The sequence below is a fragment of the Zonotrichia albicollis genome, chromosome 23, assembly GCF_047830755.1.
Source record: "Zonotrichia albicollis isolate bZonAlb1 chromosome 23, bZonAlb1.hap1, whole genome shotgun sequence".
Taxonomy (NCBI): Eukaryota; Metazoa; Chordata; class Aves; order Passeriformes; family Passerellidae; genus Zonotrichia; species Zonotrichia albicollis.
In genome coordinates this window covers 4826440-4851156 of record NC_133841.1, presented here as the reverse complement: position 1 = coordinate 4851156, position 24717 = coordinate 4826440, and the positions used below count along the sequence as shown (strand labels likewise).

At 57.8% G+C, this 24717-nt stretch overlaps 2 protein-coding genes across 5 annotated transcripts in view; one reads left to right on the top strand and one right to left on the bottom strand.

Moving 5' to 3' along the window:
* The first annotated feature begins 3715 nt into the window (after positions 1–3715).
* On the top strand, positions 3716–20429 carry PLCD3 (phospholipase C delta 3). Of its 4 annotated transcripts, none has more exons than XM_074557418.1 (16): positions 3716–3996; positions 6840–7001; positions 9374–9602; positions 10305–10434; positions 11264–11489; positions 12195–12396; positions 12999–13143; positions 13834–13986; positions 14064–14216; positions 14666–14701; positions 15422–15581; positions 16306–16422; positions 16505–16653; positions 17598–17733; positions 19214–19325; positions 19400–20429. In XM_074557418.1, the coding sequence occupies exons 1-16, from the start codon at positions 3894–3896 to the stop codon at positions 19581–19583; spliced, it is 2397 nt and encodes a 798-aa protein (XP_074413519.1). In that variant the 5' UTR covers positions 3716–3893; the 3' UTR covers positions 19584–20429. The 4 variants fall into 4 exon arrangements, with proteins under 4 accessions (XP_074413519.1, XP_074413521.1, XP_074413518.1 ...); XM_074557420.1 differs by having other exon boundaries at positions 19176–19325; XM_074557417.1 differs by having other exon boundaries at positions 16258–16422.
* Positions 20400–24717, bottom strand: part of NMT1 (N-myristoyltransferase 1) — a 24364-nt gene continuing 20046 nt past the window's right edge. The window contains exons 11-12 of the mRNA XM_074557421.1: positions 23915–24052; positions 20400–21682 (exon numbers count right to left, since the gene is read on the bottom strand). Of these exons, the coding sequence (XP_074413522.1) occupies positions 21662–21682; positions 23915–24052 (159 nt within the window). The 3' untranslated portion in view covers positions 20400–21661. The remainder of the gene's footprint in view (positions 21683–23914; positions 24053–24717) is intronic.

The following is a 24717-nucleotide window of genomic DNA, read 5'->3' as shown; positions in this document are numbered from 1 at the left end:
CCATTGGAAGGTTCTGAAGGGCCATGGAAGGTTCTGGGGTGCCGTGGGATGTTCTGGGGTGCAATGGGAGGTTCTGGGGTGCCGTGGAAGGTTCTGGAGGGGCATGGAAGGTTCTGAGCTACCAAGGAAGGTTCTGGGATGCCATGGAAGGTTCTGAGGTGCCATGGAAGGTTCTGGGGTGTTGTGGGAGGTTCTGGGGTGCTGTGAGATGTTCTGGAGGGCCGTGGGAGGTTCTGAAGTGCATTAGGAGGTTCTGGGATGCCATGGGAGGTTCTGGGGTGCCATGGGGACCCCCTGGATCCAGCCTGGCCCAGGGTGCTGGGGTTGGGATGCAGAGCAGCTTTCAGCATCCCTGTTTCATCCTTGCCTCCCACTCTGGTTTTCCAACCTTAACCCCACCTCCAAACCCCAAATCCAAGCGAGTCAACACCTCCCAAACCCTCCTAAACCCCACCCACATCGCCTGGGGATACATTTCCTTTTACCAATTAAACACAAATAAATAAAAAGAAATAAATCATAATAAAAAGAATGAAATAAAAGCAGTAAAATCTTTTAACGCCCCGGCCATTTCCCAGCTGTGACTCAGGATTGCTGCGCTGATTCACGGCACTCGTGCTGTGCTATAATCGGCCGGGAATGCGAGCCCGGGTCCCGCGGGATCCCGTCCAGGCCGGCAGAAAACAGAAACGGCAGCGCCAGGGAGGGGAGGGACCGAGCCGGGATTTGAGATTTGTTGTGCCCTGGGGTTGGGGAAGATGAAACAGGAAAGCCTTATCAATATGATTGTCTGGCAAAAGATTTTGAGAATATGGTAACTATAAGTGAGATTGAAATGAAAGCAAGCTTTGAGATCCCTCAGTTACTGAACAACTGGAAAACAATTGTGTGGCCGCTGAAGGTGATCCCCTTTTGATGGAACAACACCCTCTGCTTGCAGACAGGCCCAAGGGTCAGAGCAGACCCTGCAGCTTGGCAGAAGGGGCCCAAAGAGGAGTTTGTAGGGTTTAAAATGTAACACAGTGTGGTAATGTAATGATTCTTATAGGCTGTATGGAAATGCTATAAGATTTGTATCTTGTACTAGATTGGTTAGTGAGAATCAGAATATTCAACACAGAAGAAGATTTGTTGTATTGTAATGGGAATTTCACTCTCTCACCCCTTTTACTCTCTCACCCTCTCATCCTCTCTCCCCCTCTCCTCTCTCAGCCTGCTCTGAGCTGTGGCTGCAGCTCCCAGCAGGGCCCTGCACCCAGGCCCTTTGCAATAAACCCCAAATTCCACAACCTGGCTGCAGAGATCTCTCATCTCCATCCATCCCCACCATCCTACCCCACAATGCTCCTACACTGCGGGGTTTTTGCAGTCAGAGGTGTTTATCCTGCTCATCCCACCCTGATGAATTCCTGGCAGGAACAGAGCTTGGAGCAGAGCCCACTGATGTGGTTTGAAATTGCATTTTTGGGGTGACTCCGGTGTCCCTCTGTGTCTTGGTTTGGAAAGACAGGAGTCTGATAAGTGTGAAAAATGCCAATCACTTGTTTTGAAAATTTTAAAAGTTGAATAGTAATAAAATGTTTTAAAAAAATAGGAATGCAATTAGAGTAATAATAATTTGGACAAATTGAATTAGGACAATATGAGACAATAAATACAAAGAGTTATGGACATCTGGGTACCTTTTTCTGGGCAGCACGAGCCTTAAATAGGACCCACGTTAACAAAGGATTAACCCTTAAAAGCAACAGCCTGTTGCATATTCACACACCTCATACATGATGCATAAATTCCATTCAAATACAGGATTCTGTCTGGTCAGCATCAACTTCTTCCTCTGAATCCTAACAGCGCCTTCAAGGTGGGAAGCAGTTCATTTCTTCTGATAATGGAGCAATAAATTCCTTTTCTCTGAAAGATTCAGGTGTCCTGTGGCTGCTATCTCGCTGTGAGTCCTTTCTTTTAAAAAAGTATCCTACATAGCATAGTTCCTATTTTAACATTTTTTATAACTTAAAACTATATTTAACTCAGTCCTTAAGAGAATTAATACACCAATCCTTTCTAACACAACACATATAACATTCATTTTAATATTTGCAAAAAGCCAATCATAAAATACATGGATTTTTCACACTAAGGAAGGCAGGAGCCTTTTCTGAAATGGAGAATGTAAACCCTCCCCACCCCTCTGAATTGCTATACATTTTAAATTAAGGGGCTCTCAGGCAAAAATATGGGAGCGGGAAATAACATTTCTTTAATAAGGGGGGGAAAAAAAAGGATAAAACAAACAATGCAGTACACTAGAACAGCACTGACAGAGTCAGAACCCAACCTGACACCCTGTGGGTCAGGGTGTTGGTGGCAGTGCCATTGGAATTGTGGCTCAGCCCTCCTGCAGTGTCAGGGGTGGTTCTGCTGGAGCAAGGGGGATCTGCAGAGAAGGATGGATTCTGCCTCTGAAGATCCAGTGGAGGAAGAGGCAGCTGCTGTTCCTCTGGGGAATCCAGTGCAGAAGCCGTGCTGGTGTCTCAGAACGTCTGGATTATATCTGGGTAGCAATGCTTGGCTCCTCCCCCTGGGCTCACATCTCCCAATGGGATGTTACAGTTCTTATCAGCCATGCAGGGACATTCAATAGCTGTTATCAGCAATGTCCCCTCCCAGGGAGGTGTGAATGTGGTCACTCAAAGAGAGAGATAAGGCAAACTGCCCACTTGACAAAGGCAATCTGCCACACAGATGGTAATGGAAAACGTCTTGCATTGCAATCTGCAACACCCTGTCCCCAAAGTCTTCATGAGGAGCTTTATCCCCCCCCAAAACAGCCCAGATGTGTCCCCAGGAGCTGCCCAGATCTTGAGCTACAGCATAAAACTGTCCCAGGCTTCTCAGGTGTCTCCCTGCCTGTACAGGTGTTGCTCGGGGATAAGCAGAGATTGTGCCAGGAGTGCCCAGTGGTTGCTCTGGGTGCCCAGATGTTGCTCAGGACACACAGACATCACCCAGGATGCCCAGATATCCCCCCAGTACTTTCCAACACCCCCCAGGGTGCCCAGATGCTGCCCTAAGAGCCCAGATGCTACCCCAGGAGACTCAGGTGTCACTCCAGATGTTGCCCAGATGTTGCTCCAGCCTGCCCTGCTCTCAGGGGCCTCAGGGCAGGCTCAGGATGGGCACAGCAGGAATTTCCCCGTGGAAAGGGTGCTCAGGCCTTGGGAAAAGCTGCCCAGGCAGGTTTGGAGTGCCCATCCCTGGAGTGTCCAAGGAATTCCTGGATGTGGCACTGAGGGCCCCGGGCTGGGGACAAGGGGAGGGGTCAGGCACAGCCTCGATGATCCCAGGGGTCCTTCCCACCCTAAAACCTTCTGGAGTCTGTGTGAGCGTGGCTGCACACTCACACACTCACACTCACACACTCACACTCACACTCACACTCACACTCACACTCACACTCACACTCACACTCACACTCACACTCACACACTCACACTCACAGCTCTGGGATTGGCACCTCCCCGGTGTCCCCTCACTGGGGACAGTCCCCTGGGTGTCCCTGGGTGTCCCTCTGCTGGTTAGCCCCGGTCAGCCCCGATCAGCCCCGATCAGCCCCGGTCAGCCCCGGTCAGCCCCGTTCGCCCCGGGCCGGCACAAACGGTTAACAGAGCCCGGCTGCCCCGTGGCTCCTCCCGGTCCCTCCCCGCGGGCCGGCCCCGGTCACGGCTCGACCGCCCAACCCCAGCCCCAGCCCCGACCTCCGCCACCGCCCAGCCCGGTTACACCGGCCGGGACACCGGGAGCGACACAACCGGCCGGGACACCGGGAGCACCGGAGTCCCGAAACACTCCCGAAACACCGGCGGTACCGGGGGTGCCGGGGGTCCCGGGTCATGATCTGCGGCAGGAAGGCGCGTCCCGCCGCCGAGCAGCTCCGAGCCCCGTCCGAAGGCGCCGGTGGCTCCCGCCGGCCCGGGAGAGCCCTGAAGAAAATGGGTGAGTCCGGGGGGAACCGGGCAGGAACCGCGGCGGGGATGGGGCGGGGGGTGCGGGAGGGTCCCCGAGGTTGTTGGGGATCCCTGTGACAGGAACAGCTCCCCATGGCTGGGATGGGTCCCCCAAGCAGGGAGGGGTCCCCAAAATATCTGTGCATGGCCCCAGCCATTGGGGACAGCAGGGTCGGGGTTTGGGCACATCACAGGTGACAGGAGCCCCCTTGCTCAGGGCATTTGCTGTCCCCAAGGCTCGGGTGCCACTCCCCAACACCGTGCCTCAGTTTCCCCTGGCACAGGGGGTCACAGGGGGCCCGGCAGGGCCAGGACGGGTCCTGGGTGGGAGCAGCAGGAAGGGGCAGGGCTGGCCCTGTGCCCCCAACCCTGGACATGGGGCCGTGTGCCTGGAGCTGCTGAACCTCCGTGTGTCTGTGTGTCCATGTCTGTGTGGCTGTGTGTCCCTGTGGCTGTGTGTCCCTGTGGCTGTGTGTCCTTGCACCCATCTGTCCCTGAACCTCTATATCCACACACCCACATGTCCGTCTGTCCCTGCACCTCTATATCACACACCCATGTGTCCGCCTGTCCTTGTTCCTCTATATCCACACACCCATGTGTCTGTCTGTCCCTGCCTCCCAGCACCTGTGTCCATGCCTCCCCTGGGCTGTGTCTGGGAGCATCCAACCCTATGTCCATGCATGTCCGTGTGTCTGTCCATCCCAATGCTTGTGCACCCACATTCCCACATGTCTGTGTGTCCTGCAGCAGTGCATCCATGCAGATCCATGCATCCCTGCATCCTGTCAGTGTATCCCTGTGTCCCCTGTGACTGAGCACCTGTGTCCATGCACCTGTGCACGCACCCCCCCACCTGAATGTCCATGTGTCTGTCTGTCCTTCCATCAGCAGATCCATGGATCCACACATCCCTGTGTCTCTGTATCCATCATCCGTGTGTCCTTGTGTCTGTGCATCCACAAACCTGTGCCCATGGACCTGATATTTCCTGTGCCCATCCCTGTGCCCACAGATCTGACAGTCCATGTGCCCATGGGTCTGATATTCCTGTGCCCATCCCTGTGCCCATGGACCTGTACCCATGTGTCCATCCCTGTGCCCATGGATCTGACATTCTTCGTGCCCATGGACCTGTATCTATCCCTGTGCCCATGGATCTAACATTCCCTGTGCCCACAGACCTGACATTCCATGTGCCCATGGATCTGACATTCTCTGTGCCCATCCCTGTGCCCACAGATCTGACATTCTTGTGCTCATCCCGGTGCCCGTGGACCTCACATTCCATATGCCTACAGATCTGACATCCCATGTGCCCATGGATCTGACATTCCTGTTCCCATCCCTGTATCCACGTGTCCATCCCTGAATCTGTGTCCCTCCCTGTATTCATGTGTCCCTACATCCTTGTGCCCAAGGATCTGACATTCCTGTGCCCATCCCTGTGCCCACAGATCTGACATTGCCTATGCCCATGGACCTGACATTCCCCGTGCCCACAGATCTGACATTCCATGTGCCCATCCCTGTGCCCATGGAGCTGTATCCATGTGTCCATCCCTGTGTCCATGTGTCCATCCCTGTATCCACATGTCCATCCCTGTATCCATGTGTCCATCCCTGTATCCACATGTCCATCCCTGTGTCCATGTGTCCATCCCTGTATCCACGTGTCCATCCCTGTATCCACATGTCCATCCCTGTGTCCATGTGTCCCCAGATCCCTGCAGCCCCATGTTTGTGTCCCCATGTCCCCATACCCTCTGTCCTGCACCTTGGGCAGGATGTGACCGTGCAGGGGGTGCTGGCAGCTGTGGCTGCATCCCCGAGGCCGCGGTGGCTCAGGGTGTCCCCAGAGCCCCCAGACCACCCTTTGCCAGCCCAGGAGTGGAATCTCCATCCAGAGCAGGACGTGGCCACTGGAGATCTTGGGAATGGCTGCTGAAATAATAAAGGGAGGAAATAACCATACTGAGAACAGATGGAAAAATCCTGGCGGAGTGAGGCGTGGGCCTGCCAGTCCCCTGAGGCCACCCTGTCATTGTTCCCAGGCTGAGCTCTGCTGCTGGCACCGTCCTGGCACTCTCCATGCAGGATCCGGGCAGCTTTGCTGGGATTTGGCAGCTGGGCTGTGTCCCTGCTGTGCCCTGTCCCCCTTGAACAGCCTCACTGGGCTCCACCGGGGGCAAGAGCAGTGGCTTGTCCTGTCTGTCCTCTCCTGCCTGTCCTGTCCCATCCCATTATCCCATTCCCATTATCCCATTCCCATTATCCCATTCCCATTATCCCATTCCCATTATCTCATTCCCATTCCCATTCCTATCCCAACCTGTTTGTTCCACCCCATCCCATCTGCTCTGTCCCATCCCATCTGCCTCATCTTGTCCCTGCCCACCCTGTCCCATCCTGTCCTGCCCACTCTGTCCCATCCAGTCCAGTCTGCTCCACCCCCTCCTGTCCAGTCTTGCTTGTCCCATCTTGTCCCATCTGCATTGTCACATTGTGTCATTCGTGTCCCACCCCATCTGCCTCTCCTGTCCATCTCACCCTGTCCTGTCCCATCCCTCCATCCTGTCCTGTGCCATCCCATCCCATCCCATCCCATCCCATCCCATCCCATCCCATCCCATCCCATCCCATCCCATCCCTCCTGTCCCATTTGTCCCATGCCATCCCATTGGATACATATGCGCACCCAGATGTGCACCAATCCCCCCCAGCCTGTGCCCCCAGAACCCTCAGTACCCCCAGTGCCCCCAATGCCCCCTGTGTCCCCCCTGTGTCCCCAGTGTCCCCCGTGCCCGCGGTAGCCCAGGGCTGTCCCCGCAGGGCTGACGGAGGATGAGGATGTCCAGCGGATGCTCCAGGGGTCGCTGCTGTGGAAGGTGAAGGCCCGGGGGGGCTCCAGGGCGCGGCTGTTCCGCCTGCAGGAGGACGGGGTCACCGTGTGCTTCGAGGGACGGTTCCGGCGCGCCCGCGCCCCCCGGAGCTGTGAGTGCTGCCACTGCCACTGTCACTGTCACTGCCACTGTCCCATCCCAGAGCTGTGAGTGCTGCCACTGTCACTGTCACTGTCACTGCCACTGTCCCATCCCAGAGCTGTGAGTGCTGCCACTGCCACTGTCACTGCCACTGTCCCATCCCCAGAGCTGTGAGTGCTGTCACTGTCACTGTCACTGTCACTGTCACTGTCACTGTCACTGTCCCATCCCCAGAGCTGTGAGTGCTGCCACTGCCACTGTCCCAGAGCTGTGAGTGCTGCCCCTGTCACTGTCACTGTCCTATCCCCGGAGCTGTGAGTGCTGCCACTGTCCCCCGAAGCTCAGGGACACCAGACACAGCCTGGGCTGCCACCAGCTGCAGGGAACAGGAGCTGGGCACTGCCCCAGACCCATCCCTAAATCCCAACAAGGACCTGACTCTTACCCAGACCCCACCTGGGACCCCGATCCCAATCCAAGACCTCATCCACAGCCTTGGGTCTGGATTCCCACACAGAATCCAGATATGGACATGTCCATGTGAGACCCAAACCCTAACCCAGACCCCAACCCAGGACCCCCACCTGGAATCCAGACCCTACCCCAGGACCCAGATCCATTCCCAGCATCCAGAACGCGCCCTGGATCCTGAGCACAGCCCAGTTCCCAGACCCCCACCCAAGACCTGGATCCCCACTCAGGACCCAGACCCCTCCCTGAGTTCCAGGACCCAGATCCCAGCCCAGGACCCAAATCCTCCAGTGAGAACCAGGGGATTGCCGATCCTGGGACATGGAACTCCACAATCCAGACCCAAATTGTGCCCCAGGTACCCCCTGGGACCCAGATCCCTGCTTGGGTCCCCACCTGTGACCTGGACCCAGATATCCCCCCTCAGTCAGAACCCAGCTGAGGACCCAGACCCCAACCCTGAGTTCCAGAACCCAAATCCCCCAGTGAGAACCAAGGTATTGCCACTTCTGGGACATGGAACTCCACAATCCAAACCCCAATTGTGCCTCAGATGCCCCCTGGGACCCAGATTCCAGCCCAGGACCCAAATCCCCCAGTGAGAACCAGGGGATTGCCACTCTGGGACATGGAACTCCACGATCCAGACCCCACCTGTGCCCCAGATTCCTGCCTGGATCCCCACCTGTGACCTGGACTCAGACATCTCCCCGCAGCCAGACCCCAGCTGAGGACCCAGACCCCAACCCTGCACCCCAATCCTGGGCTCCAGACCCTCACCTGAGCGGAATCCAACGCAGAATGAGGACCCCCACCCAATACCGGCCCTCCAGCACCGTTCACCCAGCGGCTCCCAGAGCCTTCCAACCCTTCCCAGTGCCTGCCAGTACATGGAGCTGGGAGAGCCCCCACCCTTCCCCATCCCCCCGAGGTCCTGTCCCCATCCCGGCCAGACTCTGTCCCCTCCCCGGTGTCACCCATCCGGGACGGGTGCCCGGGGCACGGCGGCTCCGTCTCCTCCCTGGCAGCGTCCCCGTCCCCGCGGGGACAGCGGCTCCTGGCGCGCCTGGGATTAGCGGGATAAGCCCGGCAGCGGCACCGAGCGGGGCCCGGCACCGTGCCGGGGGTGTCTGTCTGTCCCGGGGGTGTCTGTCTGTCCCCGGGGGGTTGTCTGTCCGTCAGCAGCCGGGGTGTCTGTCTGTCCTGGGCCGTGTCTGTCCATCCCGCAGGGTGTCTGTCCGTCCCACGGGGTATCTGCCTGTCCTGAGGGGTGTCTGTCCATCAGCAGCCGGGGTGTCTATCCGCCCTAGAGGGTGTCTGTTTGTCCTGGGGGTGTCTGTCTGTCCTGGGGAGGTGTCTGTCCTTCCCTGGGGTGTCTGTCCATCAGCAGTCAGGGTGTCTGCCCATCCCGGGGGTGTCTGTCTGTCCCGGGGGGTGTCTGTCTGTCCGTCCCAGGGGTGTCTATCCTTCCCAGGGAGTGTCTGTCCATTCTGGGGGTGTCTGTCTGTCCCAGGGGGTGTCTGTCCCATGGGGTGTCTGTCCATCCCAGGGAGTGTCCATCTATCAGCAGCCGGGGTGTCTGTCCATCCCGGGGGGCATCTGTCTGTCCTGGGGGGTGTCTGTCCATCAGCAGCTGGGGTGTCTGTCCATGAGCAGCCAGGGTGTCTGTCCATCCCGGGGGGTGTCTGTCTGTCCTGGGGGTTGTCTGTCCATCAGCAGCCGGGATGTCTGTCCATCCCACAGTGTCCATCCATCAGCAGCCGGGATGTCTGTCCATCCCACAGTGTCCATCCATCAGCAGCTGGGGTGTCTGTCCATCAGCAGCCGGGGGGTGTCTGTCTGTCTCGGGGGATGTCCCGCAGGATGCTGGCAGGTGTCTGACCCGCCCGCTGTCCCCCCGTGTCCCCGCAGTCTCGGTGGCGCTGATCGAGGCCGTGCGCGAGGGTCGCCGCTCCGAGGGGCTGCGCAAGCACGGCGCCGCCTTCCCCGAGCGCCACTGCTTCAGCCTGGCCTTCAAGGGCCGCCGCAAGAACCTGGACCTGGCCGCCCGAGGGGAGGAGGACGCGCGGCACTGGGTGCAGGGGCTGGGCAAGCTGATGGGGAGGCTGCAGGCCATGAGCCAGATGGAGAAGCTCGACCAGTATCCTTGGAGGAGGGGTTGGGGACAGGGTCGGTATTGGGATATAATCCCAATACAGCCGGATGGAAAGTGTCTGGGCTCGTCTGGCCCTTGCTGCTTGACCAAGGGCAGCAGCTGTGGTGGTTTCACCTCACAGGTGCAGGTGCAGGGTGAGACACCTTTGGCTGGCTGGATATTGTCGCTGGCACTTGGGACAAGTCCAGGCAAGCAGGAACTCAGGTTTACCTCTGGAGGAAAGGCTTTAGGTGAGGTGAAGGAAAAGGAGATGGGTCCTGCTGGAGGGTTTGGATCCAGAGCTTTATTCCTGGCCCTCAGGCCTCTGAATGCAGCAACAGCTCCAACAGAACAAGAACTGTGTGGTTGCTGTGTCTTTTAACCCCAGGGAAGGGGTAGGGATCCCACCCACCAGGTAAGGAGGGAGAAGTCTCAGGGGACAAATGACACCTGGATGGCCCAATGTCCCCAGGGCTGAGAGGCATCTTTTAAACTCTGCCGATCACACGATGCCCTTGCTGGCATACTGAGATTGATGGACAGCCCTCAGCAGGAGACAAGGGGACAAGGGGACAAGACACCTTCCGGGAGAGGGTATTGGCACACCTGGGGGAGGAACTGGGGTAGCTGAAACAGGCCATTCCATCACACTGCAACAGGTGGGGACGGATGTGTGTGACTCTGAGAGGTTTCCTTAGCCTGGTGCAGTTGGATCCACGGGGTCCTGCAGCGAGCAGACAGGAACAAGGACAACAAGATGTCCTTCCGGGAGGTGAAGAGCATGCTGAGGATGCTCAACATTGACATGGATGATGTCTACGCCTCCAAGCTCTTCAAGGTACCTGAGCTGCACCACTCAGTGGCTCCTTCTCTGCATTCCCCAGCACAGAGAGCTGACAAATTCATCACACCAAAGCCACCAAGGGCTGGGTCCCACCAGGAGCACGTGGTGGAGAGGGGTGAGGTGACCTGAGCTGTCCCAGATGCTGTTCTGTGTGTTAAGGTGGGACATTTCTACTCCATGGAGAGCTGCTCCTCTGGGCATCTCCCACAGATGGACATGTGGATGTGTGGATATAGACGTGCACGGACAGATGAACACATGGGTGTGTGGATATAGAGGAACAAGGACAGATGGACACATTTATGTGTGGATATAGAGGTGCAGGGACAGAATGACAGGTGGATGTGTGGATATAGAGGAACAAAGACAGATGGACACATGGATGTGTGGATATAGAGGTGCAGGGACAGACAGACACATGGATGTGTGGAGATAGAGGTATAGGACAGATGGACACATGGATGTGTGGATATAGAGGTGCAGGGACAGATGGACATGTGGATGTGTGGATATAGAGGTGCAGGGACAGATGGACATGTGGATGTGTGGAGATAGAGGTGTAAGGACAGATGGGCACATGGGTGTGTGGATATAGAGAAACAGGGACAGATGGACACGTGGATGTGTGAATATGGAGGAACAAGGACAGAAACTGAGGCACGGAGCTCTGCTCTGCTCCATCCCAGAGTGGGAGCTCAGGGGGCTCTGGCAGGGGGATCAGAGGGCACAGGACTCACCCCACCCACCAGGGAACAGGCAGGGGGTGGCTGTGCCCCGTCCCCACAGGCAGGGGACAGTCCCTGAGGCTGGGCTGTGCCACCAGGAGTGCGACCACTCTGGCAACGAGCGGCTGGAGGGCCGGGAGCTGGAGGAGTTCTGCCGGCGGCTGCTGCGGCGCCCCGAGCTCGAGGAGCTCTTCGGGCGCTACTCGGGCGAGGACCGGGTGCTGTCGGCCGAGGAGCTGCAGGATTTCCTGAGGGACCAGGGCGAGGAGAGCAGCCTGCGCCAGGCCCGCGCCATCATCCGCACCCACGAGCTCAATGACAAGGGTGAGGTGGGGGATTGTGGGGTGGGCGCTCATGGATGTAGGGATGGGGCTCTGATTTGGGGTATCACCTCCTCAAATGGGTATGGGGTGTTCCAAGGTTTCTATACAGTCCTGGTGCGCATTCCCAGTGTCTGCCATCCTACACGTGGCCTGGCTGGCACCTGGTGGATGTGACACCATGGGGACAGGGCACGTCCCTTGGGGATGGTGAGGATGGGCAGGTGGTGGACTTCCGTGTCTCATGGGTGGTGTGATGCCAGCTCTGGCATGAACGTGACACTGCTGAGGGACTTCTGTCCTCCTCAGGTCCCACCATGGCAGGTGCAGGGTGAGCACAGCACTAGGGGACATCATGGTGGGGATGGAGGAGCTCCATGTCACAATAGTACCCTTAAGGCAGATGTGGCACTAGGAGGATGGAGGACATCAGATGGGAGATGGGACACAAAGGGGACCTCCCCTGAGTGCCACAGTACCAGGTCTGGGGTGACATGGCACTGGGAGGACAGAGGGCATCAGGTTGCAGACAGGGAACCTCCCCAGCTCATGGGTGTCACCATGCCACATCCAGAGTGAATGTGGCACCAGCAGTTTGGGTGACATCAGGATGGAGATGGGACACACTTACACGTCCCCTGGGTGCCACAGTGCCAGGTCAGGGACGAACATGGCGCCTCCAAGTGACACCTGCCACTGTGTCCCACAGCCAAGGAGCAGGACCTGATGATGCTGGATGGGTTCATGATGTACCTGCTGTCAGCTGCTGGGGACATCCTCAACCAGGAGCACACCAAGGTGCACCAGGACATGAGCCAGCCCCTGAGCCACTACTTCATCTCCTCGTCCCACAACACCTACCTGACCCGCAACCAGGTCGGCGGCAGCAGCAGCACCGAGGCCTATGTCAGGTGTGTGTGTCCTGGGGCCAGATGGACAGATGGACACATGGATGTGTGGATAGAGAGGAACAAGGACTGATGGACAGATGGACATATGGATGTGTGGGTATAGAGGAACAAGGACAGAGGGATAGATGGGCACATGGATGTGTGGATATAGAGGTGCAGGGACAGACGGACACATGGTTATGTGGATATAGAGGTGTAGGGACAGATGGACACGTGGATGTGTAGGTATAGGGGTACAGGGACAGATAGACATGTGGATGTGTGGATATCAAGGTACAAGGAGAGATGGACAGAGGGACACATGGATATAGAGGTGCAGGGACAGATGGACACGTGGATGTGTGGATATAGAAGTACAGGGATAGATGGGTGGGAGGACACACGGCCACAGGGACACACAGACACAGGACAGACAGGCACGGGGACACAGGGACACACAGCCACAGGGACACAAGGACACAGGGACACACAGCCACAGGGACACACGGACACACAGACACAGGGACACACAGCCACAGGGACACATGGACACAGGGACACACGGACACACAGCAGCTCCCGTGGCCCCAGGGCACAGGGCTGACCGGTGCCGCTGTGTGCAGGGCACTGCGGGCTGGGTGCCGCTGTGTGGAGCTGGACTGCTGGGAGGGCCCAGACGGGGAACCTGTGGTGTACCACGGGCACACCCTCACCTCCAAAATCCTCTTCCGAGACGTCATCGAGAGCATCCGTGACTCCGCCTTCGAGGTGAGACCGGGTGGGAGCCCTGGGGTGCCCGGTGCTGAGTGTGGAGTGCCCGGTGCCCAGTGGAGTGTGGAGTGTACGGTGCCCCGTGTTAAGTGCTGAGTATGGAGTGTGGAGTGCCCAGTGCCCAGTACCTGGTGCTGAGCGTGGAGTGTGGAGTGTACAGTGCCCAGTGCTCAGTGCTGAATATGGAGTGTGGAGTGCTCAGTGCCCAGTGCTCAGTGCTGAGTGTAGGTGCCTGTTACCCGGTGCCCAGTGCCCGGTGACCGGTGCCCGGTGCTGAGTGTGGAGTGCCCAGTGCCTGGTGCCCAGTGCTGAGTATGGAGTGTACGGTGCCCGGTGCTTGGTGCTGAGTGTGGAGTGTGAAGTGCTCGGTGCCCAGTGCTGACTGTGGGGTGCCCGCTGCTGAGTGTGGAGTGTAGGGTGCCCAGTGCCCGGTGCTCAGTGCCCGGTACCCAGTGCTGAGTGTGAAATGTGGAGTGTCCGATGCCCGGTGCCTGGTGTGGAGTGTGGGGTGGCTGGTGCCCGGTGCTGAGTGTGGCATGCCCGGTCCCCAGTGCCTGGTGTGGAGTGTGGAGTGTCCAATGCCCGGTGCCTGGTGTGGAGTGGGGTGCCCGGTGCCCGGTGCCTGGTGTGGAGTGGGGTGCCCGGTGCCTGGAGCCCGGTGCTGAGGGCTGCCCTCCCTATGCCCAGAAATCGCCCTACCCCGTCATCCTGTCCCTGGAGAACCACTGTGGGCTGGAGCAGCAGGCCACCATGGCCCGGCACATGAAGGCCATCCTGGGGGACAGGCTGCTGACACAGCCCCTGCAGGGACAGGACCCCCACGAGCTCCCCTCCCCAGAGGTAAGGCCACCCGTGTGCCACCACCACGGCGTCCCCCTGTCCCCTCCGAGCCCTGAGCTCGCACCTGCCCTCTGCAGCAGCTGAAGGAGAAGATCCTGGTGAAGGGCAAGAAGCTGCAAGAGCCATGGCAGGAGCCACGGGGTGTCACCTCCCTTCTGGACCCCGAGGAGGAGGAGGAGGAAGAGGAGGAAGAAGAGGAGGAGAAGGTGCAGGAGAGAAGTCAACGGCGGGTAAGAGATTTCCCCAGGGAGGTGGTTTTGGGGCACCTCATGGTTCTGGTGGATCAGAGCATCCTGGTGGTGCCAGGGAACCATGAGATCCTGGTGTTTCCAGGGGACCATGGCATCGTGGTGGTCCTGATGGATCAGAGCATCCTGGTGGTTTTGGGGAACCATGGAATCCTGGTGGTCCTGGTGGATCAGAGCATCCTGGTGGTGCCAGGGAACCATGGAATCCTGGTGGTGCCAGGGGATCATAGAATCCTGGTGGTCCTGATGGATCAGAGCATCCTGGTGGTTTTGGGGGACCATGGAATCCTGGTGGTGCCAGGAGACTATGAAATCATGGTGGTTCTGATGGATCAGAGCATCCTGGTGGTGCCAGGACATCCTGGGGCTGTCCCAGCTGGGCACTGCCAGCTCTGCCATGCCCTCTGTAGCCCTGCTCTCTCCTCTTTCAGTCGCTGCAGTCGCTGCAGGAGATCAAACCTCTGCAGGTGGGTGATGCTGGAGCTGGGGGGGCTCACAGGGTGGGTGCTGTGGGGGTGATGAGTGGCTGTCACTGCCTGGAAGAGGGGACAGAGCTTGGGGACCCCTTAGCTGTGCCTCCCTCTTCCTGTTTCTGGGGTTTCCAACACTTTGATTTCTCTGTCACCTCAAGTTCTCCATCATGTTGGGCCTTCATCACATCCAGGGTGACCTCTTGGGGTTGGCATCACTTTGGGGTCTCTGTCACCTCAAGTATCCCATCCTCTTGGGGTGCCCATCACCTCAGGGTCTCCAGCACTCTGGGGTCTCCCTCATCTTGGGTCTGTAACATCCCTTGGGTTCTCCATGACTGAAGGTTCTCAACCTCCTTGGGTTCTCCATCAGCCCCTGGGTCCATCACTCCATTGCCTGGGGTTCTGCACCACCATGGGGTCTTTGTCACCTCAAGTATTCCATCCTCTTGGGGTGCCCATCACCTCAGGTTCTCCAGGACTTTGGGATCTCCCTCATCTTAGGATCTGTAACATCTTGGGCTGTCCATCCCCTTGGGTTCTCCATGACTGCAGGTTCTCAACCTGCTTGGGTTCCCCCAAGCCCCTGGTCAATCACCTTGGGGTCTCCACTGCTTGAGGGTCTCCACAACCTTGGGGGTCTCAGCACTAGCAGGGCAGGGGGTCTGTAGACCGTCAGATGGCACCTAGGCCAGCTTGTCCCTGTGGCTCGTGCAGGCCAAGGACGCGTCGCAGGTGTCCCCGGAGCTGTCGGCGCTGGTCGTGTACTGCCAGGCTGTGCCCTTCCCCGGGCTGGCCCAGGCCCTGCGCCACCCCCAGCCCTGCCACGTGTCCTCCTTCAGCGAGAGGAAGGCTCGGAAGCTCATCAAGGAGGCAGGTGAGGGCCACCAGATGGGGACAGGATGGGGACAGGGTGGGTCCAGACTCCTGAGCCACTGGGATGCAGGATGGGCTGAGAATGGTGGGCTTGGTCTCTAGGGTGGCTCCATGAGGGGTCAGGGTCATGCTGGTCTCACCCAGGCTGCCCTGGATGGGTGGGACTGGGGTCTGCTGGCAGGGCCAGAGGCCAGGACTGGGGTCACACGACCAGGATCAAGGTCTGGGGTTGGGATTTGGGATGTGGCATCTGGGTCCAGGGTCTGGGGATGGGAATAAGGTCTGGGTCAGAGCCCAGGGACTGAAGTCTGGGGTCAAGGCCTTGGGGTCAGGGTCAGGGTCAGAATCTGAGGTTAGGCAGGGCCTGAGATTAAGATCTGAGTCAGTATTCAGGGTCTGGGGTCTTGGGTCAGTCCAGGGTCTGGAGTTAAGGGTTAGGATCAGTGTCAGGGCATAGGCTTGAGGGTCTTGGTTTGGAGTCTGAGGTCCAGTGATCAGGGTCAGGGTCTGGGTTCCATGGTCAAGGTCCAGGGTCAGGGGTCTAAAGTCAAAGTGTGGGGTCAAGATCAGGATCAAGGTCAGAGGTTTGGGGTCAGGGATCCAAGGTCAAGGTCCAGGTTTGAGGTCTGGTTTCAGGGTCATATATCAGGCTCTGTCTGTGTCCTTGGGCCCCTCAGCCTCTGTAGGGCCCCCCAGCAGCCCCCCTGAGCCGTGTCCATCCCCAGGCCCAGCCCTGGTCCGGTACAACGCCCGCCAGCTCAGCCGCGTGTACCCGCTGGGGCTCAAGATGAACTCTGCCAACTACAACCCCCAGGAGATGTGGAACGCTGGCTGCCAGCTGGGTGAGACCCCAGTCCCCCTGACCTGGTACCCACCTCTGGAGGTGTCACCCACCCCTGACAGCCCGTCCTGCTGTCCCCACAGTGGCCCTGAACTTCCAGACGCCGGGCTATGAGATGGACCTGAACGCCGGGCGCTTCCTGCCCAACGGGCGCTGTGGCTACGTCCTGAAACCGCCCTGCCTGCACTGCCCCCCCAGAGAGGGCTCCCGGCGCCTGGCCCTGCACATCAGGGTGAGGACACGCCACCAGCCTGTCCCCGAGGCCACCTGAGTGCCACTCAGGTCCCTGTGGGGTCACACCCATGACATTCCAGTGGCTGGCCGGGTGCCACCTGCATCTTTTCGCAGGTGACACCAACCCTGTCCCCAAATCCAGCTGGTATCAGCCATGTCCTTTCTGTGAGATGGCATCAGCCACCTCCCTCCTCCTCATTCCATCCTGACTGTGTTACCCATGACACTTCTGGGGGACACCAACCCTGTCCCCAAATCCAGCTGGTATCAGCCATGCCCATTCTCTGAGATGGCATCAGCCACCTCCCTCTTCATCCCATCCCCACTCCTGGCTGGGTGCCATCTGCTCCCTTCTGGGGACACCACCTTGTCCCCAGCCATGTGTCACCTTCTCCTGGATGACACCAGCCACCTCCCTCCTCCTCATCCCATCCACACTCCTGACTATGCCACCCATGACACTTCTCCTGGGTGACACCACCCCTGTCCCCAAATCCAGTTGGTATCAGCCATGTCCCTTCTCTGAGATGGCATCAGCCACCATGTCCCCAGTCCCAGCCAAGTACCACCCACATCCCTTCTCCTGAGGACCCAGCCACATGTCACTCATGTCCCTTCTCCTGTGTGGTACCAACAATGTCCCTCCTCCTCATCCCCATCCTCACTCCTGGCTGGGTGCCATCTTCTCCCTTCTGGGGACACCACCTTGTCCCCAGCCATGTGTCACCTTCTCATGGACGGCACCAGCCACCTGCCTCCTCCTCATCCCGTCCTGACTGTGCCACCCATGACACTTCTGGGTGACACCATCCTGTCCCCAAATCCAGCTGCTGTCAGCCACTGGGTGGCATCAGCCACCTCCATCCTTTCACCGTGTCCCCAGCCCCAGCCAAGTGCCACCCATGTCCCTTCTGGGGACACCCACATGTCCCCTGTGCCCAGGTGATCACAGCCCAGCAGCTGCCCAAGCTCAACAGGGACAAGGGCAGCTCCATCGTGGATCCCTTCGTGCGCGTGGAGATCCACGGGGTCCCGGCCGACTGTGCCAAGCAGCAAACCCACCACAAGCTCAACAACGGTGAGTGGGGCCACCTGGGCACCCTGGGGACACCTGAGCACCGTGGGGGCATCCAGCCACAACCCCATTACTGCCCCAATCCCAGCAATGCCCAAGGACAAGCCAGGGTTCCTCAGGGCACCCTGATCCCTGCAGACACCCCATGAAACCTGATCTCCAGGGGTGCTCCAGGACACCCAGGGTTCCTCAGGGACACCCAGGGTTCCTCAGGACATCTTAGGGCACCCTGATCCATGGAACTTGATCTCCAAGGGTGCTCCAGGACACCCAGGGTTCCTCAGGGAGGACACCTCAGGGCACCCTGATCCAGGGACACCTTGATGTCAGGGGCACCCTAGTCCCCGTGACATGGGTACCCATAGCCCAGCACTCACTACCAGCAGGACCAGTGCCCAGCACACCCCAGTTCCCAGTATATCCCAGTATTCAGCACCCCCAGTGCCCAGTACATCCCAGTGCCCAGCTTATCCCAGTGCCCAGGACATCTCAGTCCCCTCCCCAGCACAGCCAGCTCCCCACCAATGGCAGGGTTCATCATGTCCCAGTTCTCCCAGTGCTGCTCCCTCATGGTCCCCAGTACACCCAGCCCAAGCCCAGTGTGATGCCCATTCCCCTCAGTATGACCAAATTCCCCAGTATAGCCCCAGTATGAACCCCCATTCCCCCAGCATACCCCACCACAGCCCCAGTATGATCCCCAGTCCCCCAGTATGACCCCATTACCCCAGTATACCCCACCACAGCCCCAGTGTTACCCCCATTCCCCCAGTATGGTCCAGCCCAGCTCCAGTATAACCTCCATTCCCCCAGTACAGAGTCCCAGTATGATCCCACCCCTCCAGTCTGCTCCACCACAGTCACTGTACAACCCCCATTCTCCCAGTATAACCCAGTCCAGCACCAGTTTGGCCCCATTTTCCCCAGCATAACCCATCATGGCACCAGTATAACCCCCTTTTCCCCAGTACAGCCCCAGTATGGCCCCCTTTTCCCCAGTACAGCCCCAGTATGACCCCCTTTCCCCCAGTACACTCCATTCTGGCCCCCAGTATGACCTCCTTTCCCCCAGTACAGCCCCAGTATGACCCCCATTCTTCCCAGTGTACCCCACAATGGCCCCAGTATAACCCCCTTTTCCCCAGTACAGCCCCAGTATGACCTCCAATTCCCCCAGTACACCCCACCACAGCCCCAGTATGACCCCCTTTTCCCCAGCACACCCCCTTGTAGCCCCAGTATGACCCCCATTCCCCCACCACAGCCCCAGTATGACCCCCATTCCCCCAGTACAGCCCCAATGTGACCCCCATTTCCCCACTACGCCCCATTGTGGCCCCATCCCCACATCCCCAGGGCAGCAGGGCAGCTCAGCGGGGCAGGGGCAGTGCCCGGGGCTCCTGCCGGTCCCGGTGGCCCCACCCAGCCCCCTGCCGGTGCCTCAGGTTTCAACCCGCGCTGGGAGGAGACGCTGCGGTTCCAGGTGCGGGTGCCCGAGCTGGCCCTGGTGCGGTTCGTGGTGGAAGATTACGACAGCACCTCCTGCAACGACTTCGTGGGGCAGTTCACGCTGCCCCTGCCCAGCATGCGCCAAGGTGGGGGCAGGCGTCACCCCGGGGGGACACGGGGACAGCCCCTGGCACGGGCTGAGCCCCCTGTGTGTCCCCAGGGTACCGCCACATCCACCTGCTCTCCAAGGACGGCACCTCCCTGGCCCCTGCCACGCTGTTCGTGCACGTTCGAGCCAAGAGCCTGTGAGGGAGCACAGGAGGGACAGCCTGGTGTCCCTGAGGTGCCCATGGGGACATTGTGGCTGTGGGGAGCACAGGAGGGACAGCCTGGTGTCCTCATGAAGGGACATTGTGGCTGTGGGGAGCACAGGAGGGACAGCCTGGTGTCCCCATGAAGGGACATCGTGGCTGTGGGGAGCACAGGAGGGACAGCCTGGTGTCCCCATGAAGGGACATCGTGGCTGTGAGGGAACACAGGAGGGACAGCCTGGTGTCCCCATGGAGGGACATTGTGGCTGTGGGGAGCACAGGAGGGACAGCCTGGTGTCCCCAAGGAGGTGCCAGGGGAACATTGTGGCTGTGGGGAGCACAGGAGGGACAGCCTGGTGTCCCCATGAGGGACATTGTGGCTGTGTGGGTGCACAGGAGGGACAGCCTGGTGTCCCTGAGGTGCCCATGGGGACATTGTGGCTGTGTGGGTGCACAGGAGGGACAGCCTGGTGTCCCCATGGAGGGACATTGTGGCTGTGGGGAGCACAGGAGGGACAGCCTGGTGTCCCCATGGAGGTGCCCAGGGGGACATTGTGGCTGTGGGGGGGACAATAGGCTCCTCCATGAGTGGGGACAGCCTGAGGACACTGCTCACCCAGTCTGTGGCTCCCCTACCCGGTGCCACCCACTGGTGTCCCACTCCTGTCCTTGAGGGGACAGAGATGCTGTGACAACCAGGATTGGGCCAAGAACCAGCACAGCCCCACGGGGGTGGCATGGGTGACAACAACCAGCAAATCTCACCAGCTTTGGCCACGTTTGGGGTGCAAGGATGGTGCCACCATCACCCTGGAGGCCCTGAGGGGACCCTGCCACCACACACTCCATTGTGCCCAGGTGGGGACACACTGCCAAGCTCTGGCACAGATTTACAGCCCTGGGATCAAGCCAGTGGAATAAAGGTTTTATTTTAACAGAGCCTGTCCCAGTGTCCCTGTCACCTTCCGGGGCCCATCGTGGCTGGATCAGGGCTGAGCCCACCCCCAGACCAGCAGGGAGCTGGGGGGATTCATTGGAGCAGCCATGGGGACAAGGGGAGGGTCCCCCACCCACAGCCAGGACAGCAGGGACACACAGGGGGGACACAGAGGTACTTGCATAGGTGACACAGGACCCCGAGCAGGGGGTGTGATGGCACTGCCAGGGGGGTGTGATGGGCTCCTGGTCCCCTCTGAGGCCCCACAGGTCCAGAATGACCCCACAGGGTCCATGGTGCCACGGGACGTGACAGGGACACGGCAGCACAGGGAGGTGTGACAGTGCATAGACGGGGTCTTGGCCTTGGTGTGCAGCTTTGGAAACCTTTGGCTGGGCAGGCAGGAGCAGCTCGGAGCTCTGGGCTCAGGACATGGCAGGAGGATGTCCTGGCACTCCTGGATGGGATGGAGGGTTGCCATGACAACGTTTCCTTTCTCTCAGAGGGTCCCACACAGCACGAGGTGACACCGGGGAGGATGATGCCAATGGAGAGTCCAGATTTCCATGCTTCCAGAGAAAAGCAGCTGAGCAGAGAGGCTGTGGCAGTGGAGCATCCCCATGGGGAGGCTGAGGGGAAGCAGCCCCAGGAGCAGAGCAGGGTGTGCCTGGAGCTGAACCCCCCTGGATCCATCCAGCAGGAAGGGTTGGAGTCTCTGTGGCTGGGCAGGAGGTGGGACAAGGCATCTCTTGCACAAATAGCCCTTGGAAAGGAATCTCCCCCTGTCAGAGTCAGGAGCAAACCTGGGGCAAAGAGCCTGAAGCACCCTCGGGGCAGGCAGGAGGGTTTTGACCAGCAGCCACCATCAGCATCAACCTCAGCTGTCCCAAAGGAGAAAAAAAAGTCCCAGTCCAGCAGGCCAGTGGTGACCTCCAGCAGCTGAATGTAACTCATGGCAGTTGGGAACAGGAAAGATTTTAAAATATATATAATATATACTTTTATTATTCACCCGTTAAATCCATTATATGCCAATCATGATTTAGTTTCAGCAGTTACATTCCCTTGATCATGTCTTTAGGAGGATGCAGTTAAATCAAACAAGGAGGAGGCTGGCAGCAGCAGGGGGGCTCTGGTGCCCCTCTCTCCTGGCATGGCTCCGGCTTTGGCAGAAAGGATGAGGGCAGCACCTCCTCAGGCCCGGCTCCTCCACGCTCTCCTGGCAAGGGCTCCCTTACTGCAGCACCAATCCAACCTGGAAGTGGGGATCAGGACAGAAATTGGGCTCATCAGGACAGAAATTGGGCTCGGGAGGTGCCCTCTGCTCCGTACCCAGCTCGGTGCTGCCTGTGTTGGTTTCTGTCACACACATCTTTTATGGAAAATCCATATGGAAATTCCACAGTGCTGGATTAAAAAATGCTGCTCTGGATGTGGCACTTTAGCCAGCCCTAAGTTCCTCCAGCTGGTTTACCTGCAGCTCCAGCAATTCCTTCCCCTTTAGCATCTCAAATCATCAAACCACAGCCCCATCTACAGCACTGTCACGCACATCTTTTATGAAAAATCATTTCCTTAGGATTTTTCCTCCTGAGAAGCTGAAAAGCCTCAGGAACAAAATGTAAACATTGATTATCTGCTGCTGTGGAATGCAACAGGTGCATCTGGGATTGGTCTCAGATATTTGAAATGAATGACTCTCTGTCCAAGCCACAATCCTTTGTTATCATTCTTTCCTTTTCTATTCTTAGCCAGCCTTCTGATGAAAACTTTCTTCTATTCTTTTAGTATAGTTTTAATAGAATATATATCATAAAATAATAAATCAAGCCTTCTGAAACATGGAGTCAGATCCTCATCTCTTCCCTCATCCTCAGAGCCCTGTGAACACCATCACAGGTTTCCCCACTGGTTTTGGGGTGTTTGAGAGCAGCAGAGCCCTGGGTTTGTGGCTGAGTGGGCACACAGGTCCTGCCCAGCTCTGATCTGGGGAGGTGACCAATGTTTGGGGTGTGACAAGCCCCATCAGGTTATGAGACAGTGTTGATTCATGAGCCAGGGGCGTTTCCCAGCTCCTGGTGAGGAGAGGGATGAACATCCCTGCTGGGAGGTTGTTCAGCCTGGAGAAGGCTGCAGGGAGGCCTCAGAGCCCCTTTCACTGCCAAAGAGGGACTTTGGACAAGGACCTGGAGTGATAGGACAAGGGGGAATGGCTTCCCACTGCCAGAGGGCAGGGATGGATGGGATATTGGGATGAATTCCTCCCTGGGAGGTGGGGCCCTGGCCCAGGGTGCCCAGAGCAGCTGTGGCTGCCCCTGGATCCCTGGCAGTGCCCAAGGCCAGGCTGGGCACCTCCAGGGAACCTCCTGGGGCTTCCTAAGAGCAGGCAGGTGAGGCTAGTTTAGGGCACAGGGCTTGTGCCCAGGGACAGGCCTGGCTTCACACCAGGGAACCAAAGCCCTGTGACTGCCATCAAGGCATTAATTAGCTGTTAAGGCATTCATTAGCTGTGATGTAGCTGGGCAGATTCTGGTCTGCAAGGTGCTGAATCACATCCCTGGTGTGGAGGGACAGCAGCAAGCAGGGGCTGCCTCAGAATGGCCCAGAGCAGGCAGGTGGGGAGCCAGCACAGCTCTGGGGGGAACAGGCTGCTGGCCCTGGGGACAAATGACATCCTGGGATCCTGTGCCTCAGCTCCTTTGTCACAAGGGCTGCTCCAGCCTGCCTGCTCTCTCCAGAGGGGTGGCTGCCACAAACATCTTTTATGAAAAATCCTTTCCTTGGGATTTTTCCTCCTGAGAAGCTGAAAAACCTCAGGAACAAAATGTGAACAATGGTTATCTGCTGCTGTGGAATGCAACAGGTGCATCTGTGATTGGTCTCATGTGGTTGTTTCTAATTAATGACCAATCACAGTCAGCTGGCTCAGACTCTCTGTCTGAGATATAAACCTTTGTTATCATTCTTTCTTTTTCTATTCTTAGCCAGCCTTCTGATGAAATCCTTTCTTCTATACTTTTAGTATAGTTTTAATAGAATATATATCATAAAATAATAAATCAAACCTTCTGAAACATGGAGTCAGATCTTTGTCTCTTCCCTCATCCAAGAACCCCTGTGAACACGGTCACAGGTGGCTGCTCCTCCCAGCCCACCAGGACACAGTGACACCCACGAGGGATCACAGGTGCCTGTCACAACCCTTGGTGTCACATCTGTCACCCTGCAGCCCTCTGTGCCTGGCCTCCTTCCTTAGTGGGAAAGAACTGGTGCGAAGGACTGAACCTGCACTAGTCCAGGAATAAAATTGGCTTTGGAAGATGAGTGTGGAGGGGCTTTTCCCCAGGGACACACTCTGCAGGCACAGATGACAGAGGGATCCCCCATCCCTGTGTGTGACACTGCAGGGCTGGGCTGGAATGCTGAGGTGACAGCAAACCCCTGTCCCCAGGGCTGAGGGGACAAGCCCCCTCCTCACAGCACTGACCTTCTCTGGTGCCATGCTGGGACACTTCCAATTGTACAGGTAATACTGCAGGTTCCCATCCCCGATTCCAAACTTCAGCTTCTCCAGGAAGGTTTTGTTCTCCATGAGATCCAGTGCATTGAAGACGTCAAATCCTTTCTGCACAGGGAGACATGAAGCCATCAGTTCCTGCTTTAGTGCTGGGGAGTTCCTCCCACCTGTGTGAGCAGCCTGGCCCCCTTTCCTGCCTGGCTTTGAATCCCAGAAAAAGGGAAGAGCTTTTGGTGTTCTCATCCTCAATCCAACTCTTTGCTGTAGGACATGAGTAACACCACAAGCTGGAAGGTTCAAGGTACCCCAGCATCCTCTCCTGGGTGGCAGATCTTTTTGGATTCGGATTTTTATAGAGCTGGGATCAAGCCCTTCCCACAACCCAAGGGTGGCCAGCCTGCAGTGAGTTTACTGTGAGCTGCCCAATGTTGCATGGTGCTATCCCATCCCTGCATCCCTCACCTGTGGGAAAAATGGATTTGTAAGAATTTTCAAAGCCTGACAGAAGGCTTTGAGGCTCAACAAATTGAGGGTAATTTGGGGCGATTTGTTTTAAGGCATTTACAGCATGGTAAAAAGCTGATAGGCCAAGAAACACTTATAGTTTATTGTAATTAGGAAATAGTTGGCTTCTGATTGTGATGGTGTGAATTGTAACACCTTGGTGTTCTCCCCCTCAATCCAGCCACTACAGACTGCTGTAGGACATGAGTAACACCACAAGCTGGAAGGTTCAAGGTACCCCAGCATCCTCTCCTGGGTGGCAGATCCTT

What these genes read in the sequence shown, in the direction of transcription:
- PLCD3 (XM_074557417.1), top strand. Translation starts at nt 3,894, where the DNA reads ATGATCTGCGGCAGGAAGGCGCGTCCCGCCGCCGAGCAGCTCCGAGCC. An exon ending in ACGAGCTCCCCTCCCCAGAG is followed by an intron (nt 13,987 to 14,063) that starts GTAAGGCCACCC and finishes TGCCCTCTGCAG; the next exon opens with CAGCTGAAGGAGAAGATCCT. An exon ending in AGGAGATCAAACCTCTGCAG is followed by an intron (nt 14,702 to 15,421) that starts GTGGGTGATGCT and finishes TGGCTCGTGCAG; the next exon opens with GCCAAGGACGCGTCGCAGGT.